Below are 20,004 nucleotides of genomic sequence, written 5' to 3'. Positions count from 1 at the left end.
TTCTCTAAACCCAACCAATAGTGTGTTTTTTTTAAAAGCACCGATTGACCCACCCACCCCCATCCTTAAACCCAACTGATAGTGTTTTTAAAAGCACCGATTGAACAAACTGTTAAAAAGCGACGGAAAAGCCGTCCATATTCAGGTAAGCGGTCCGCTGTTAAATGCAAAAAGGAACGACGTTATACAACTTCGCAGCTTTCGTTTTAATGATGAAATGCAACAATACGGTCCTCTGACTAAAATTCAGGATCTGCATAAAGGTATACAGGGCTATGTTTTCAGAATGAGCCTGTTGATGAAAACTAAACAAAATCAAAGTCAAAAGTAACAAAAATATTTGAAATCACATTATTAAAAATAAAAATAAATTAAATAAAAAAACTACCCTAAAAAAGTCAAAAGTCATTTTCAAGTGACGATTTCAAAACACTCTGGATTGTCCAATCCGGATATCAAAGGGCAGAAAATTACACAATTAAGGGTGCCATAAATTTTATCCACGTTGAGAACAGTTAAAAGACCAGCACCAAATAAGCGTAAAGCACATGCTCGAGTAAAAAATGCATAAATGTAAACACTCCATACTGAAGTAACATCGCCAACTACTGCCTGGCATGCAAATGTTTAACTTTTAGTTCAAATTTAATAAATGCATGTCATGTTTAACAATCAGGGTGTGAGTTAGTTCGTGTAAGTATGCTGCCTCAAAAATGCAATTTTAAAACAGAAGTGGTCAATTATATTTTCACAATTTAATCTGATGGGTTAAAAGCTTTGTGCAGAAACCAACAGCTTGAGCTAGACAGCAGTGTGAGAACTGTTTCAGAAAAAGAAGACGCAGAAAAAGCTGCTGCTAATGTATGCGGTGTGAAACACGTCTCATTTCCCTCCCAGTTTGTCTGCTTTTTCTTTAGTCTTGTCTATTGTAATCTCACATTCAACCCCTTGGTGGATTGAATAATTATGTTTTATTGGTTTAACCTCCCCGTCTTCTCCCCTGTCTTGTGTTTCTGTGAGTGAATCTGTGTTCGTCCATAGGCCTGTCAAAGGAAACAAAAATGTCAAGATTCACAATTTGTGTTCTCCTTCTTTGTTTCCCCTTCCTTCGTTGCTGTTGTACTGTAATGTTGTGTCTATACTGTACCAGGACTGGAAATTCTGCCTATCAAGAGACGAGGTAAGGTAACTGAAAGACAGCAACCTGAACATGCATGCACTTCATTGATAATCAGTGTATTTAATATATCGTATCATATCATATATCAAATCTCAAGCACAGTGTCAAATGTCAGTGTACTTTGTTACATCATGTATATCATATCGTATCATATCATATCGTATCATATCATATATCATATCATATCATATCATATCATATCACTCACACCCAGACAGTGTGTCATGATATCCAGTCGATCATGCAAAAACAATGCACATTACTGTGTCATTTCTATTGTGCACTCAAGTGTTCAGATTGCTGTCACTTAAAGACACCAAGAAATGGAATTTTCTATATTGATGTCTTGAAGGACTTGTTTATTATCTTAAAGTAACAAATAGGCTTTGTTGCCAACAGAATGCTGCCGTAATGTTGGTATATTAAAAAATGCATTATTTAGTGACCAAAAGTGACCCATTTTGCATATTAACTGCCAGTAGGCTTTGTTTATGTGTACATTTTTCTCCATTAACTTTATTTGATTATAACTAATAGGAAAAGTGTTGGTCAGGGAAAGCAGTCCTTTTGTAAATGCTGTAATTTTGTACAATTAATAATGACAATATTAATGACCAAGTGTTTGTTTTTGTTTATGTCTTTTCACAATTGTTGAAAGTGTTACTGAAAAGCATACAATAATCTGTAATATAATCTATACAAAAAAACAAAAAATCTATCTATCTATCTATCTATCTATCTATCTATCTATCTATCTATCTATCTATCTATCTATCTATCTATCTATCTATCTATCTATCTATCTATCTATCTATCTATCTATCTATCTATCTATCTATCTATCTATCTATCTATCTATCTATCCATCTATCTATCTATCTATCTATCCATCTATCGTTTTGCACATATACAAATATTTTATTTGTGTATATATGAGCAATATCACACGAGTAGCAGTGCGATGTGGCTGTATATCGGCACTGGTGGAAGGCATGCATTGGCTCAAGGCTGCAGGCTGAGTGCCATAAGGGGGTTGCGTATTGGATGCGCCGCTCGGCGGTGCGTTACGCCACGCATTTTAGAATTTTAAACATATCAGTATACGCATACCGGCACCGCAAGTTGGCGGCTGTCCGCAGTGCCCAGCTAAGTTTAACAGAGCAATATATTATATAGCAACTTGTATGTATATATATATATATATATATATATATATATATATATATATATATATATATATATATATATATATATATATATATATATATATATATATACATACATATATATATATATATATATATATATATATATATATATATATACATACATATATATATATATATATATATATATATATATATATATATATATACAYATATATATATATATATATATATATATATATATATATATATATATATATACATACATATATATATATATATATATATATATATATATATATACATACATATATATATATACATACATATATATATATATATATATATATATATATATATATATATATATATATACATACATATATATATATATATATATATATATATATATATACACATATATATATATATATATATATATATATATATATATATATATATTTTTTATTTTTTTTTTTTTTTTTTTTTGGATAAATATTGCAATATGAAGTAGTATACAGTATTTTATACAGTATATTTTAGAACTTTTTTAATGGTTTATTGGTAGTTAATATTATTTGATATGATCTACTTTTGAGCCCAAAAAAACATTCCAACCAAACTTGGAATACATCATAATTTGTACATGACTTTGTCAAATGTTTTTCAGTACACGCACAGCACAATCATGCAGATGTTTATTCAGCCTGGAATACGTCACTGTGCACCTGCTGTGTTGTTGCTTCTCTCGATGTTCTGACATTATATCCTTAAATATGGGTTTCTCTCAGGCATCAAACGGAGATCTAAGGTTCCTGGTGTTATGATTACACAGTATGTTGAGGAACTTCCTGAAGGGATGACAACTCCCGACTTCACACGCAAACCCATCGCTTTAACCATTCAAGAAGGTAAGCACATTAAAAGAGTAGAATCCACAAAAGTGAACGCAAATATGATTAGAGGTGACAGTTGAGAGCTAAACGATCCTGAATGTGAAATTAACAAGCTGCAAGCACGTACGGAGGATTACCACACAGATTTACTGCCCTAAATGTCTAAGCTGTGCAGCTACACAGACTTAACTTAACGCAGTAGATGAGTGATTTCTCAAGTTCGTTGCTCGTCCTCCGGCTTAAACATATGACCCTGGCTATATATGCACAGAGGGAAGGGAATCAAATAGCATATATCCAATTTCACGCAAGTTTGAAATGCACAGAGCAAGACCACAAATGTGTAATACTTGTTTCGTTTATGTTTATAATAACATCTGGCATTTCAGTATATCTGTTATTATTATTTTTTTCCTCTGTACTTTGCTAATGTCTGCTGCAATACAACCAAGATAATCCCAGAATAAACTGACTTATATGTCAAGTAGGGCTGAACAATATATTGTTTGAGTATGATATGGCAATGTGTGTATTTGCAATGGTCACATCGCAGGATTACATCATTTATTAAATATTTAAACACAAAGATATTGTTATTTTTTAATTCTTTATTCAATGATGACCTTGCTGTTTTACATTTGATTGTTAATTTCTGTATTTGAATACTGCTATACTTATTTATTTTTTGCTTGTGATTTATTATGATTTATGCAGATGTGCTGCATAGAAAAAGACTTGATCATCACAGCTGACCTAAATTAATGAAATCTTTTCAAATAGAGCTACTCAAATCATCTGCCGAAGTTGTATTTACATCGCAATTATATATTGCTGCAAAATAAAAAAATTGCAATATCAGATTTTTCCAATATCGTGCCGCTCTAATGTCAACTAATTCATTCTTTGAACTACAAGAAATAAAGAATATGGATTTACTAGTCATCAAAACTATGAAATAATGCTAGTTCTGTCCACTCTGGACTTTCATTCAGGCAACTAGGATGTGCAGATTTATTGTAATGCTATGCATCCAAGAAATAGGCTGTAAGAAATCCACACTAATTTACAGAGCCACTGGGGATGTGGTAGCGGTTAAAAGAAGGTGTGAGTAAAAAAAAAAAATGGGTGCAAAAATTTAAAGTTTGCATTTCCCTAAGAAACTTTGCGTTCGCTTGCAAAGATGTTTTGTTTGCTCACTAAACTTTTGGTTTCCCTCACAAAACTTTTGCATTCCCTCATAAAACTTTTGTGTTATTTTGCATTATACAGTAAGCTCTGAGTCATGATTTAATGCATAAAAAGGTGTTTTTAATAGGATATGACTTTATTTATGCATTAGAAAACTCTATAAAACACTCCATAGTAAACATAGATCTCAACCACTGCAAGACAAAGTGAACAGGACAAAAATAGCAGCAATTTCAATAAACAGATTTCGTGAGGGAATGCAAACATCTTAGAGAGGCAAAGCAAAAGTTTGTCAAAAACACAAATAAGCAATATTTCCTGGAAAAGCAAAATGTTAGCAAGAGATCCCAAAACATTAACCTATTTTTTTCTTCTTTACACCCAGTTTTCCCCTTTAGGGGCTCTGTCCTAACTTATTTTTATCCACAAAAATATTTGTATATCTAAAAAATAAACAATTTGTTCATAAAAGACAGATATTAAATTCAGGTAAGTATGTACAGAATTTCACTTGAGCACATTCTCTTGTGAGTGTTCACAGAGCTGCTGTAAAAACAAATGTAGAATTACTGTGAACCCTAAAATGACCATCCTTAATCACATTTAACAAAAAATAACCAAAGGAGAACAATGTTGTCGAGGCACAAGAGCTTGTTGGTTTTATATAGACTTATTACAAATCATTACATTTTTTTCTGAACCTTGTGCAGTTTGGTTTGTTCTAGTTTTGCTATAGGTCTAAATGAAAAAGAAATCATGCCATCAGTCTGAAATCATTTCAACCTCTCAGCCTTGTTGAAAATAAATTTTGTAGCAGTTCAGCTGAGGTGAGAATCTGACCCAATGGACCAACGAACCAGGCGGTCTCATAATTCATAACGGTAAATGTGTTGCATAAAAAGCAGCGGTGTCTCATTCTGTAAGCGAGCACATTAGTTATCGCAAGTGAAAACCAAGGAGCGCCTATTAATCTTAAAATGTTATGTTATTGCTCTTATTCATTGTCAAAATCCTGTTCCAGAAAAGCCTTGATTATCTGTATTACAATATTATTAACCAATAACAGGACAACTGTGACTTTCATAAACAAAGTTTGGTGCAGTTTATGTGCATAAAAGTGGTAAAAGTGAACCAATCCATAAGAAAAATGCTACTTTCCTAAAATAATTTTTTAGAACTAAGCTACAGGTCTAACATTGCCCTTATAAAAAAATAAATCTACTCACATTTGAAAGCCTTTATATTTTAAACTAATAAAGAGTGCATATATCTCAAGACTAACAATTTCCAATTTCATACAACAGGAAAGTTGGCCATTTTTAAAGCGAAAGTGACTGGAAGCCCAACACCTACTGTAACCTGGCGTAGAGCTAAAGGAGAAATGAATGATCTGCAAAGGTTTCAGAGCAAATTTGACCCTACAACCAATGAACACACTTTGGAGGTAAGCACAGGCTTAAATTAAACTACTACTGAACAATTAGGATTAAGTGTGTAATGGTGTGCAATTTAAAAAAATACCCCCTCAAATCCCAGATTAATGGGAAGAGACAGTAAGTAAGACATCCGTAGGCTGATTCCCTAAGGGAGAATAGAGTCTGTAGCTACATTGCCAAAGTATTTGTTTCTAGTTGTTTGCAATATTGCCAAATATTTATATGATATTGATAGTTTAGATTTTTGAATAACAATGATATATTGGTGTATTTGTGACTGACTGGATTAGGCCTGCCATCAAAAATAAATAATAAACAGCAAGTCCATATATTAATCAAGGATTTACTGAATCATTCATTCAAATAATGCATTTAAAATGACTGGGCAAGAGAAGGTTTTATGAGAGAATCATTAAGTTAATGAAACATACATATGTGAAAATGCTTATTATGCTTAATTAAGTTAAATTGATGAAGTCAATATACACTCACTGGCCACTTTATAAGATACACCTGTCCAAATGCTCTTTAACACAATTTTTTAATCAGCCAATCACATGGCAGCCAGCAACTCAATCCATTTAGGCATGTAGACATGGTCAAGACGATCTGCTGCAGTTCAAACCGAGCATCAGAATGGGGAAGAAAGGGGATTTAAGTGACTTTGAATGTGGCATGGTTGTTGGTGCCAGATGGGCTGGTCTGAGTATTTCAGAAACTGCTGATCTACTGGGATTGTCATGCACAACCATCTCTAGGGTTTACAGAGAATGGTCCAAAAAAGAGAAAATATGCAGTCAGTGGCAGTTCTGTGTGCACAAATTCCTTTTTAATGCCAGAGAAGAAAGGCCAGACTGGTTCGAGCTGATAGAAATGCGACACTATCTCAAATAACCACTCGTTACAAGGTATGCAGAAGATCATCTCTGAAAGCACAACACATCCAACCTTTAGGCGGATGTGCTACAGCAGCAGAAGACCACACTGGGTACCATTTCTCAGAGCTAAAAACAGGAAACTGAGGCTACAATTCACACAGGCTCACCAAAATTGCACAATACAAGAGTGAAAAAACATTGCCTGGTCTAACGAGTTTTGATTTCTGCTGCTACAGATGGTAGGGTCAGAATTTGGTGTCAACAACATAAAAGCAAGGATCCATCCTGCCTTGTAGCAACGGTTCAGGCTGGTAGTGATGGTGTAATGGTGTGGGGGATATTTTCTTGGCACACTTTGGGCTCATTAGTACCAATTGAGGATCGTGTCAACGATCAGCCTACCTGGGTATTGTTGCTGACCATGTTCTTTCCTTTATGACCACAACGTACCCATCTTCTGATGGCAACTTCCAGCAAGATAACACGTCGTAAAGCGCAAATCATCTCAGACTGGTTTTTAGACATGACAATAAGTTTACTGTACTCCAATGGCCTCCACACACAGTCACTAGATTTAAATCGAAAAGAGCACCTTTGGGATGTGGTGGAACAGGAGATTTGCATCATGGATGTGCAGCCGACAAATCTGCAGCAACTGCGTAATGCTATCATGTCAATATGAACCAAAATCTCTGAGGAATATTTCCAGTACCTGTTGAATCTCTGCCACGATGGTTTAGGGTATTTATTAAGACAAAAAGGGGTCCAACCTGGTACTAGTTATTGCTCCTAATAAAGTGACCGGTGAGTGTATTAATGATCATGCAAATCATGATATTTAGAAGAAAAGCACTTCTGCTATTAATTAAAATTCATATATTAAATACATCATAGCTTTTAAATATTAAAAATACCATTAGGAATATGTTGTTTACATAATTCTAATAGTGCTTATCAATCATTGAATATTAAAACAACATTGTTAAACCAACAATTAAAATCTCTTCATAGATGATGAATATTACAGACCCATAGATTTGCCCAACTCAGCAACACTGTCTCAGCCAATGGAACAGCTTTGGGACGTGGCTTATGCGTGGCTTATTTTTTTTGTTGACCAATGACAGATGGTGGTCAAGAAACAGTCAATATTATTTTTACAGTTCTCTTTGCCAGATCACACATTACACACTTTCCCTATGTTCTTGTTAAGTCATGACATATGGTGTTTCTGGGTCCAAGCTTCTACTCATTAAAATTTTTAGTCATATAACACAATAAGTGAAGCTTCATAAACTAATTTTGAGAGGAGCATGTGATATGATTGAGCACTACTGCCCGCTCATCTGTAATCAGTAATAATCCAATCAGAGTGATCCTAGTTTACTATAAATGGATCATTTTCTCCCTACTGCTCTATCTACGTTTTGGAAGAATCCCCCCTTTCATCCTATCTCCTTTCTTTCCTCCCTTTTTCTAAAGGGGGAGCTCTCGAGACCTACCTGATCTCGGATCTCCTGATATGCTTATCGACTGGGCGGAAGTCCTGGGCTTGAAAATCTCCGAGCTCAGGGTTCTCTCCCGGGACAGCATGCCAACCCTGCTATAAATGCTAAGCATATCGAAGTGGGAACTCTTGAAAGCGAATTTTATATAAAATCATGGTGTACACAACAGTCACTGGACTTCCCACATCACAAATACCAATATTTTAACAATTTATAAAAAAAACTAATCACTTTCTGACTACCGAATATTTGGCATCAATATACAGTCTCCATTGTGATCATTTGAAAGTATTACTGTGCTTTGTAAATGTGTATTATTACCATTTGTTGAGTCTCCTCATACACTTTGATATAGTGCTTGGAACCGGAAGCTTCGCATGACACTTAACAAGCGGATAGACCATTTTAATGTGGTGATGTCATTGACCTTCGAATATTTCCTGCTTGTTGTTAACCTATTTCATAGCTCAATCATTCAATTCAATCATATCTTAATGTTAAACAAGTCTCATAACATTATCAATATGTGGACCTTTTTGGATTCTTGAAAGCTATGGTAATAAAAAATTTAAAGCAGGAAATATATTGGAACCATCGTTATTGTTCCTCAAAATGGTCTAAACATGCAATCAAATGTCATTTAATTGTTATAAAATTCATCAACCAACCAATTTCACTTATCATTTACATTTACAGATACCTAAAGTCCGCAGTGATGACGCTGATACTTACAAATGCTATGCATCAAATGAATATGGGAAAGCTGTTTGTACTGTTGTCCTTAATATCATCGAAGGTAGGATACACACAGAGCAATCAGATATATAGCAATATATACAAATTACATACATGACATATTTTGATCATATATATATAAAGCTGTCATAATGTATATGCAACAGGAAAACATGTTTGCAGTTCTCTCTCTTTCTCTCTCTGTATATTTATATATATATATATATATATATATATATATATATATATATATATATATATATATATATATATATATTAGGGATGTAACGGTATTGTAAATACCGTCATACCGCAATATTAAATTTTTTCGATATTACCGAAGTCGCATGACTCGGTAAAACTATAGGTCTTCTGAGAAAATTTGCTCAGGCGAATGAAGCGAACGGGAGGTAGCTGAAACTTCATTTCCCATCAGCCCCGGCGTGGCCATAATCCTTTGCGGTCTGTTGTCGCTACAGATCCAGTAATGCGGAAATGGAGTGTGCTGCTAGTAGCGGAGATGAAAAAAAGATGGAAATGATCGAACCTAAAGCGGGTGTTGTCGCCGCGCGCGTGCTGAATAGCGGTGCTGTCGCGCGCGTTCTGATCAGCTGTGTTGTGGCGCGCGTATTGTAAAGCGCCGAGGGGGGGTTGAGCGCGCATACTTAAGAGAGGTGTTGTCGCGCGCCTACTGAAGGGCTGGACTGGACGGAGGTTGTGTCGCGTCGCGGGGGCACTTTTGATCGTTTTGGAAGGGCATTTTCTATCCAAGACTAAAAAGGGCATGTGCACTGCACAGGTTGAGCCCTATGTGTGCACGTGCCTGCAAGTTGGGGAATACGACTAATAACAGTCATGGGGACTGCAGAAACACAGCACACTGTTCAGATTGATGCAGACATTGACTTGTACCGCAAAGAGACCTCTATCTCACTCATGGTTTGTCTTCTCAAGTGGGGGAAAGACAATGCACAACGTTACCCCACTGCTGTCAACATGGACCAAGTCATATCTCTCTTGTCCCAGAAACCTCAGTCCCAAATGAGAGGGTTTTTTTCTGTTGCAGGGGACATTGTAAATACCCAGAGATACCAGCTTTTACCAGATTATAGTTATATGATAATTTTCCTTTAAACCCATCTCTATCTAAGTGAGTGATTAAATGTTGAATGTGATGAGTTTTCAACAATACTAAATTGAAACTTTATTTTTTTACATGGTTTAATAATTTTTTGTTATTAAAATTGAAGTTCCTGTTTCAAAGCTAACAGATAGATGGCTAATTTGTATGTCATTGACACTTTTGGCACTTTTTTGGAGTATTTTCAAAAGTTTTTTTTTTTCCTGTAAATGATTCAATAAATACCGTACCGTGACATTCATACCGAGGTATTACCGTACTGTGAAATTCTGATACCATTACATCCCTAATATATATATATATATATATATATATATATATATATATATATATATATATATATATATATATATATATATATATATATATATATATACATACATATACACACACACACATATTTATATTGGGGTTAATGACGAAACGTTCGAGGTTACTAAAGTAACCCTTCGTTCCCCGAGGAGGGGAACGGAAGCACTATAAGTGGATTTGATTGTAAAATCCACGCATTGGGAGGTTCGGTTCAGAAGCTACTCGTCTGAAAGAGTATTGAACGGGCCAATTAAGAATGAATTGGCAGCGCAAGCCTGCGCAGGTGAGCGGCATAAGCAATCAACTGAGTATATAAGCTCACCTGGCGCAGCAGACGCTATCCTTTTTAAGCTGAAGAGACTTTCAACAGCTAAGGGACAGTCATTATGGCGACGGAGTATAGTGCTTCCGTTCCCCTCCTCGGGGAACGAAGGGTTACTTTAGTAACCTCGAACGTTCCCCTTCGGGGGGAACTTCAGCACTATAAGTGGATTTGATTGTAAAATCCACGCATTGGGAGCCCATTGAAAGCGCCATAATGACTGCACCTTACCAACACCCCCGATGAGGAGATAGTCAAGCAAGCGTGACGCACCCACATCATGGGGGGCGCGGTCCTCCAACGTGTCCCTGGCCCTAATTTATCCTACTTCAACAGAAGTTTTACGGATTTATATATATTTTTTGGGAAGTCGTGAGCATCTAGATAATTCTAGGAAAATACGACAGTACGTTGGGAAGCGTGCAATCCCGATAGGGAGGACGCTGCGGAGGCCATCCGTTACCCAAGGGGGGATAGATGGCAGAATTTACATATGGACTAGCCCTAAAAAAGGGGGAGTACGCATAGCAAAAGAGTGGTTAGCGGGGAGGGAAGACACGGGTCCGCCCAGGGGGGGGGGACTTAACCGTGGCTGAATAAGCATATGGGATCGCCTAGTGGGGACCACGCATAGCAGGCACCTTTACCCAAAACGCGGGCTGACCAGCGGGCAGACCTACAACGTAGTGGGCCAGCAAGTGACTCCTCCGCTGAGTCAGTGCTGGGGGCCACGGAGGAATCTGCAGGGCTCACCTGACGGGGAACTTTACTGACAGATAAAAAGGCGCACGTATCTCCGTGTTAGGGAAAATGGCGCAGCAAGCGTGTTTCAACACCCTACCGAATTGTTTCCTCAATCACCAAGGGTTACCTAATACCCTTGAGGAAACCGGCTCCACTCGCAGATTGTAAAACCTTGCAAATGTGTTGGGTGTCACCCAGCCCGCAGCTCTACAGATGTCTGTTAGAGGGGCGCCGCGTGCGCGCGCTCGAGAGGATGCGAAGCTCCGAGTGGAGTGCGCACGCGCTCTCGGGGGACGCGGCTCATCTCGGCTCTGATAGTGAAAGAAAGGCATCCACAATCTAGTGGGAACTTATTTCGGTACGGCACTTCCCTGCTGCCGACCGCTATAACAGACGAAGAGCTGCTCAGATGATCTAAACTCTGAGTGCGGTCCGGATAATACGCAAAACGCGAACTGGACAATAAATAAGGGCTGGGTCTGCCTCCTCCGAGGGCAGCGCTTGCAGGCTCACTACCTCGTATTAAAACGGAGTGGTAGGAACCTTGGGCACATATCGCGGGCGGGGTCTCATACGTGAGAGAAGCCAGCCCAATTACAGGCACGAGTCACTGACCGAAAAATGCCTCCGGGTCCCCGACCCTCTAATCGATATCAACGCGACCAGCAGAGCTGTCTTCAGGGACAGAAAATACTGAGTCGAGGATCGAAGGGATCTGACGCGGCTTGTGTAGCGAGGGCGAGATCCTAAGAGGGCATGAGAGGGGGCGGGGTGGATTAATTCGCTTAACGCCCCTGAGGAACCGGATGATGAGGTTATGCGTTCCCACGGTGCTGCCAGCCACCGCGTTATGAGAGCGGAGATGGCAGCCACGTAACCTTGAGTGTGGAGGGCGACAGCCTGCTCTCCAACTTCTCTCGGCGTAAAGAAAGCACAACGCTGATCTGGCAAATTACGGGGGTCTTCTCAGCGAGAGACACACCATTCAGTGAATAGACTTCACGTCAGGGCATAGGCGCGCTCGGGGAGGGGGCTCTAGCCCGAGTGACGGTATTAGCCACCGCAATCGGAGGTAACCTAAGTCTTCCTCGCGTCTAAAAATCTCTTCAAAGATCGGCGAGGGTGCCAGGTGGTGCCCTGTCCCTGAGAGAGTAGGTGCTCTCTCGAAGGGACTGCCAGGGGAGGGCTATCGCGAGGGAGAGCTCTGACATCCAGGTCCGGTTGAGCCAGAGGGGCGCAACCAGCAACCTGTTCCTCGTCCTCCCTGACCATGCACAGTAACTGCGCGAGCAGGCTCACTGGGGGAAACGCGTATTGCGCGTGCCCCGAGGCCAGCTGTAAGCCAGTGCATCCGTGCCGAGAGCACTCGGTCAGGGAAAGAACAACTGGCAATGAGCGATCTCGGGGGAAGCAACAGATCGATCTGGGCTTCCCCGAATCGCGCCCATATCAGCTGAACAGACTCGGGGTGGAGTCTCCATTCTCCAGGACGCAAGGCTGCCGTGAGAGCGCATCGGCTGCACGGTTGAGCTTGCCTGAATATGAATGGCGTGCAGCGATTTCAGCCGCGGATGACTCCAGAGGAGCAGACGGCGGGCGAGCTGAGACATGCGGCGAGAGCGCATACCCCCTATACGGCTGATATACGCCACCGCCGCCGTACTGTCCGTCCTGACCAGCACGTGTTGCCGCTCCAACACCGGAAAAAAACGGTGGAGAGCGGGGAACACTGCCAACAGCTCCAGGCGATATGCCAATGCAACTGGGTACCTTTCCACAGGTCCGCAGCCGCATGCCCGCAACGCACAGCCCCCCAGCCCGTGTTGGAAGTGTCTGCTGAAACGACAACAAGACTGGACGCCTGTTCTAGAGACACCCAGGCCTGTAGGAACGAGGGGTCGCTCCAAGGGCTGAGGGCGCGGCGACACAGCGCAGTAACAGAGACTCGGTGTGCGCGCGCGTGCCATGCGCGTCTGGGGACTCGATCGTGAAGCCAGTGCTGAAGTGGTCTCATATAGAATAATCCGAGCGGCATGAAGCGGCTGCGGATGCCATATGCCCCAGGAGCCTCTGAAATTGTTTCAGTGGGACCACTATTTTACTGTCGAGCTCTCTCAGACAGTACAGCATCAGCTGAGCGCGCTCTCCGGAGAGGCGCGCTGCCATGGTGACCGAGTCCAGCTCCAGCCCGAGAGAAGAGATCCTCTGCACGGGGGCGAGTTTGCTCTTTTCTCGGTTGACCTGAAACCCCCACAGGTGGAAGTGCCAGAGCACTTTGTCTCTGTGCATAATCAACTCTGTGCATAATCAAAAGAGAGGGCAATTCAGCCAGTCGTAAAGAAATTGAGTATGCAGATGCCCGCGAGCCGAAGGGGCGCTGAGGCACCCTCCGCGGGCTTGGTGAGGACCCGCGGAGACAGAGAGAGCCCGAAGGGGAGGGCTTTGTATTGCCAAGCTCGACCTTCAAACGCAAACCGCAGAAACTGTCGGTGGCGAGGAAGAGTGGAGACATGGAAATACGCGTCCATCAGGTCTAATGCTGCAGACCAACCCAGAGGACGAACGCACCGGAGGATGCGCTTCTGCGTGAGCATTCTGAACGGCAGCTTGTGCAGGCAGCGGTTCAAAACGCGCAGATCTAGGATTGGCCGTGACCCACCGCTCTTTTTGGGCACGATGAAGCGTGGGCTGTAAAACCCGCTCTCCATCTCGGCTGGAGGGAGCGGCTCGATTGCATCCTTCGCCAGGAGGACAGCAATCTCCTCTCGCAAGACAGGGGCGGACAGGGGGCTGACCCTGGTGAATACACACCCGTGACTTGGGGGGCCGTTTCGCGAACTGAATCGCATAGCCGAGTCTGATTGTGCGTATGAGCCACCGCGAAGAGCTGGCCCGCGCTAACCAGGCAGGCAGAGCTCTCGCTAATGGACTCATCGCTACAATCGCTGACGTACCAGCAGTGGGGCAGCGCGGAGTGGGTGTGCTGATCCGGGAAGCTCGCGGGTCCCACGGAAAAGCTGGAGGTGAGATATTTGCTCTCACTCCAAACCCGAGCTCCGGAGGGGAGGCTCGAGGGGTGGGAGAAAGGAGACCGTCCTCCCAGCGCTCGTGAGCCACTGGCGAAACGCACCGAATCTGCAAGCTAGAAAGCATAGCGTCCCAGACTGGCAGATTTCGGGCTGTCACATCAGGGGAAGTGAAAAGTGCCCTCTCATAATGTTTTCATGGCAGTAAAAAGTGCCGTTGGAAATGGGGCCCCGCCCTCCAGCGGGGAAAGAGCAAGTTCCCTCTTCTCCAGATGGCCTGTCCCAGGGGCGCTTCGCGGTCCGTTGCCGGACTTAGCGGCGTTCTGGGCAGGGGGGCTGCCTGCTTCCGAGGTGCCCGACGCGCTCGCTTCGCCTTAGGCGTGTGCGGGGGCGGAGCAGCTCTCGTAGGCGGGCGCCTTCGGCGAGGAGCAGGTATGAATGGCACGGCGGGCGGAGCGGGCTACGGACCGCCGATAAGACATCACCCACCAACTGCTCTCTCACCGCCTTGAATTCCTGGGTGAATTCACAGACAGTGTCGCCGAACCTGGCTGGGGATATGGGGAAGTCAAGAAAGCGGACTTTGTCGACTTTGCGCATATCAGCCAGGGGTGGCGCTCCTGGACCACTAATGTGGACATCGTCCTCCCCAACGCACACGCAGCGGACTCAGTAGTCCGAAGAGCTAAGTCGGCGGCGGTGCGAAGCTCGTAAGCCTGGGTTGGACCCACCCTCGTGCAGCTCGGCCAGCGCCTGCGCTTGGTAGCGCTGGTAGGTGGCTATCGCATGCAAGGCGGAAGCAGCCTGGCCCGCAGCTATGTAAGCTCTAGCTCCGAGGGAGGTAGATAACTTACAGGCTTTGGATGGGAGACGAGGCGGACCCCGTCAAGAAGAGGCGCCGCGCGGATTTACCGCCATCGCGCACTCAACCTGAGGAATCGCCACATACCCCCTGGCTGTTTCACCGTCAAGAGTGGTTAGGGTGGAGGAACACGCAGCACGAGCAGAAAAAAGTGCTTTACAAGACCGCGTGAGCCTACTGTGCACCTCCGGGAAGAAGGGAACGCCCCTCTAGTCGGTCCGGCCGCGGAGCTGGGGGATAAACCATCTCCAACCCACGGCCGAAGCAGCCCGGGAAAGCACGGCTAACATGTCCGTTTCAGGATCCGTAGTGACAGCGCTCACCAGCCCGAAGGGGGCGAGCGGGTCTGGATCATCATCGGACAATGAAAGCCCACCCTCCGATGCCGCGGTGGACATCTGGTCTCCGGTGTCATCGGGCGTAAGGGCTACCATCTGTTAGACGGATCGGTTCCTCCGCCCGAAGCTTGGATGGAGCGCTTAGAGGAGCGGGAGGTCCGCGGGCCCGTGGGCGACGGATTATCTCTCGCTGAAACCCTCAGATCTGCCCGAGTGCCCGCTGCAGAGCAGGGGACAACTGGGGTGGTTCGCCTTTTTGCAAAGGCTAACCGCGATCTTGCGCAACAGTCATGGCATCGCGATGACGACATGAACTGCCCGCGAGCAGCGCATTAACATGCTGGACCCCCAGACATGTAACACAGTGCCCGCGCCCATCATCCGAGGACAGGAAACCACCGCATCCAGAAACGCACAGTCGGAGCGCCGTCCTGATAAGGACGTGCTGCACGACTGTGTTGCTCTTTCTGTGAAGTTTGCAACTTTATACGCACCGCTCTGGAGGACCGGACCCAAAGAACGCCAGGCAAGGGAGAAACCCAGCTCGACCGTCTGCCACTGCGTGTACACACTCTGGACCGGGAGAATGCTCTCGTTCGCTCAGAATCGCTGGTCACAGCAGGAGGAACCCTCATCGACTCGATCAGAAAGTCTCTGAAGCGAAAAGGATAGCGTCTGCTGCGCCAGGTGAGCTTATATACTCAGTTGATTGCTTATGCCGCTCACCTGCGCAGGCTTGCGCTGCCAATTCATTCTTAATTGGCCCGTTCAATACTCTTTCAGACGAGTAGCTTCTGAACCGAACCTCCCAATGCGTGGATTTTACAATCAAATCCACTTATAGTGCTGAAGTTCCCCCCGAAGGGGAACAAATAGTAACACTTGCCAATTTACTGTTGCAGGTTTTGAAGCTAAATTTGACCAGCCTGGTAGCCAATCTTCATTGCTAATTCATAAGCTATTTTGATATATGTATTATATGGTCATATTTGAAAATATATGTACATACAGTATTTGTAATTCCAAAGCCAATTCCAGCCATTTTTGCTGTATTTTTTATTAGATATTGCATATACCCTCACTGGCCACTTTATTAGGTACACCTGACAACTGCATGTTCATGCAAATTTCTAATCAGCCAATCACCTGACAGCAACTTAAGGCATTTAGGCATGTAAACATGGTCAAGACGATCTGCTGCAGTTCAAACCAAGCATCAGAATGGGGAAGAAAGGTGATTTAAGATACTTTAAACGTGACATGGTTGTTGGTACCAGACTGGCTGTTCTGAATATTTCAGAAACTGCTGATCTACTGGGATTGTCATGCACAACCATCTATAGGGTTTAAAGAATGGTCCGAAAAAGAGAAAATATCCAGTTCTGTGGGCAGAGATGCCTTGTTGATTCCAGAGGTCAAAGGAGAATGGCCAGACAAACTGGTTTAAGCTGATAGAAAAGCAACTTAAATAAAAACTCGTTACAACTGAGGTATGCAGAAAAGCATCTCTGAAAGGACAACACGTCCAACCTTGAGGCAGATGGGCTACAGCAGCAGAAGACCACACCGAATGTCACTTCTGTCAGCTAAGAACAAGAAACTGAGAATACAATTTGCACAGGCTCACCAAAATTGAACAACAGAAAATTGGAAAAACGTTTCCTGGTCTGATGAGTCAGAATTTGGCGTCAACAACATCAAAGGATGGATCCATCCTGCCTTCTATCAACGATTCAGGCTGGTGGTGGTGGTCTAAAGGTGTTGTGATATTTTCTTGGCACACTTTGGGCCCATTAGTACCAATTGAGCATTGTGTTAACGCCATAGCCTATACCTGAGTATTGTTGCTGACTATTTCCATCTCTTTATAACCACAGTCTACCCATCTTCTGATGGCTACTTCCAGCAGCATAATGCACCAAGTCATAAAGTGTGAATCATCTTAGACTGGTTTTTTAAACATGACAATGAGTTCACTGTACTCAAATGGCCTCCACAGTCACCAGGTCTCAATCCAATTGAGCATGTTTGGCATGTGGTGAAATGGGAGATTCGCATCATGGATGTGCAGCTGACAAATCTGCAGCAACTAGATATCAACATGGACCAAAATTTCGGAGAAATATTTCCGCTACCTTGTTGAATCTATGCCACAAAGGATTAAGGCAGTTTTAAAGGCAAAGGGGGGTTCAACCTGGTACTAGTACGTTGTACCTAATAAAGTGGCTTATGAGTGTATGACATGTTTTATATATGTGAAATCCAAATATAAGCTTGTTTGCAATGTAATTTGCATATATTTATCAGATTCCTGTATGGGCAAACTTCTGAATGTACTCAACAGATTTAAGTCTTTTTGTATTCTGTCACTAATATGTAGAGCTAGCATTTCAGAAAACAGCTGCAAACACAATATCTGATTTTGTTCTCTCCAGTTGGATTCAAAAAGGACAAAGAAATGCAAAAAGCTGAAGGAGGTAAGCTAATTTTGTTTGCTGATTTTCTAAAGCGCACAACTGTGGTTTATTATGTGGAAAAATAGGAATTAATGGGACACTTGTGATTTTGAGTGTGGCAAACATCAGCAATAATTTCCTTCTGTTTGTTGATTGCATTGTGAAGCTCCAGCTGGTGACCCAACAGAGTTTAGAAAGAGGCTCAGACAAGGGTGAGACGTTTTGTTTCCATTGCATTACGCATTAATGTCATATCATCAGCCGTGCAGTTTCACATTAGGCTTTATTCATACGTGTGATTCTTGCCACAGTTACAGTAATTAGTCAGATGATAACATCAGTCACGCTAACCCAGTTAAGTGCTAACATTTGGCCTGATGCTCATATTTGTCATCACAATCTCCTTAAAGTGCTGGCAAAAAAGTTGAGGAGAAAAAGGAAGGTGACATTGACGAATCGGTATGGGAATTGCTACTGAGCGCTGAGAAGAAAGACTACGAGCGCATTTGTGCAGAGTACCACATCACTGATTTCCGTCACATGCTGAAGAAACTGGTGGAGATGAAGAAGGAGAGAGAAGAGGAGCAAGCGCAGGTAAAAAGAGAGCAGCCAGATTGACAGAAGCTTCCTCAAACAACCGCATTTTCATGACTGAACGCACAACTCTGGAAACAAACTGATTGGTTCTGTTTGTTTAGTTCATCCAACATCTCAGTAATCTCAAGCCTATTGAAGTCAAGTCTGAAGATGCTGCAACCTTTGAACTGGAAATGGAGCTGAAAGACCCCAACAGTCGCATTTTTCTGTACAAGGTGAGACATTAACTCAGCGCCATTGAGATTAATATCTATATACTGTAAAGAGAAGGTCATTTGGTTTTATGTGAATTGTAAAATAAAATAATAATGACATTCTTATAATTCCTCTGGAGACATACTCTCTATAAAAAAAGTCAGTTAATTAACATTTTCCCTTATTTACTCTATTGAATTGCATTAAGAGACCTTGCTTTATGCTCCATCAACAAGTGTGAGCAATTGAATATGCAGTCCTATATATATATATATATATATATATATATATATATATATATATATATATATATATATACATATATATATATATATATATATATATATATATATATATACATATATACATATACATATATACATATATATATATATACATATATACATATATATATATACATATATACATATATATATATACATATATATATATATATATATATACATATATACATATATATATATATATATATACATATATATATATATATATATACATATATATATATATATATATATATATCAAGCATTATCAAGCATCAAGTCACATCTGATCTTACTCTTTTGTCCAGGATGGTGTGATGATTCCATTCAGCAAAGAAGCTGAAGGAGAAATGAAGCACTGTCTAAAACAGGTTGGCAAGAAGTATGTCTTCACCGTTAAAAATCTCAAAGCAGAAGATGCCGGAATCTATCAAGTTGACGTTGAGGGTGTCAACATCTTCTCAACTGATTTTAAGAGTACGTTTTTACAACACTTTTGTTTAATCATTATTAAACGTCCTGCTGAAAAGACTAACGCGACTCCAAAAATACCTGTCTATTCAGCTATGGTTTTGGTCTAGCTGGTTAACCAGTATAATAACACATCTACTCAGGATGTGTGCTGTGAGCTGTGATGCGTCAAAAACTAAATCAATCCCAGCAGAATCAATAAAACTGTCTACAATATAAGGATCTGTCTGGTCGCATGTCTGACATCAATGTCCTCGTGTGATGTTTCT

At 41.8% G+C, this 20,004-nt stretch overlaps 1 protein-coding gene across 8 annotated transcripts in view; it reads left to right on the top strand.

Moving 5' to 3' along the window:
- The window catches only part of igfn1.1 (immunoglobulin like and fibronectin type III domain containing 1, tandem duplicate 1), a 66,490-nt gene that overhangs the window by 18,872 nt on the left and 27,614 nt on the right, over positions 1-20,004 (top strand). For 4 of the 8 annotated variants that reach the window (XM_073952957.1, XM_073952954.1, XM_021476866.3 and 1 more), the window contains exons 3-11: positions 1,151-1,180; positions 3,138-3,257; positions 5,735-5,874; positions 8,949-9,048; positions 18,168-18,209; positions 18,355-18,400; positions 18,599-18,782; positions 18,887-19,000; positions 19,573-19,741. In XM_073952957.1, coding sequence (XP_073809058.1) covers positions 1,151-1,180; positions 3,138-3,257; positions 5,735-5,874; positions 8,949-9,048; positions 18,168-18,209; positions 18,355-18,400; positions 18,599-18,782; positions 18,887-19,000; positions 19,573-19,741 — 945 coding nt within the window. The remainder of the gene's footprint in view (positions 1-1,150; positions 1,181-3,137; positions 3,258-5,734; positions 5,875-8,948; positions 9,049-18,167; positions 18,210-18,354; positions 18,401-18,598; positions 18,783-18,886; positions 19,001-19,572; positions 19,742-20,004) is intronic. The other 4 variants (NM_001430846.1, XM_073952955.1, XM_073952951.1 and 1 more) reach the window with 1 other exon arrangement.

This window comes from Danio rerio, chromosome 6, assembly GCF_049306965.1.
Source record: "Danio rerio strain Tuebingen ecotype United States chromosome 6, GRCz12tu, whole genome shotgun sequence".
NCBI lineage: Eukaryota > Metazoa > Chordata > Actinopteri > Cypriniformes > Danionidae > Danio > Danio rerio.
This window is presented reverse-complemented; position numbering and strand designations above follow the sequence as displayed.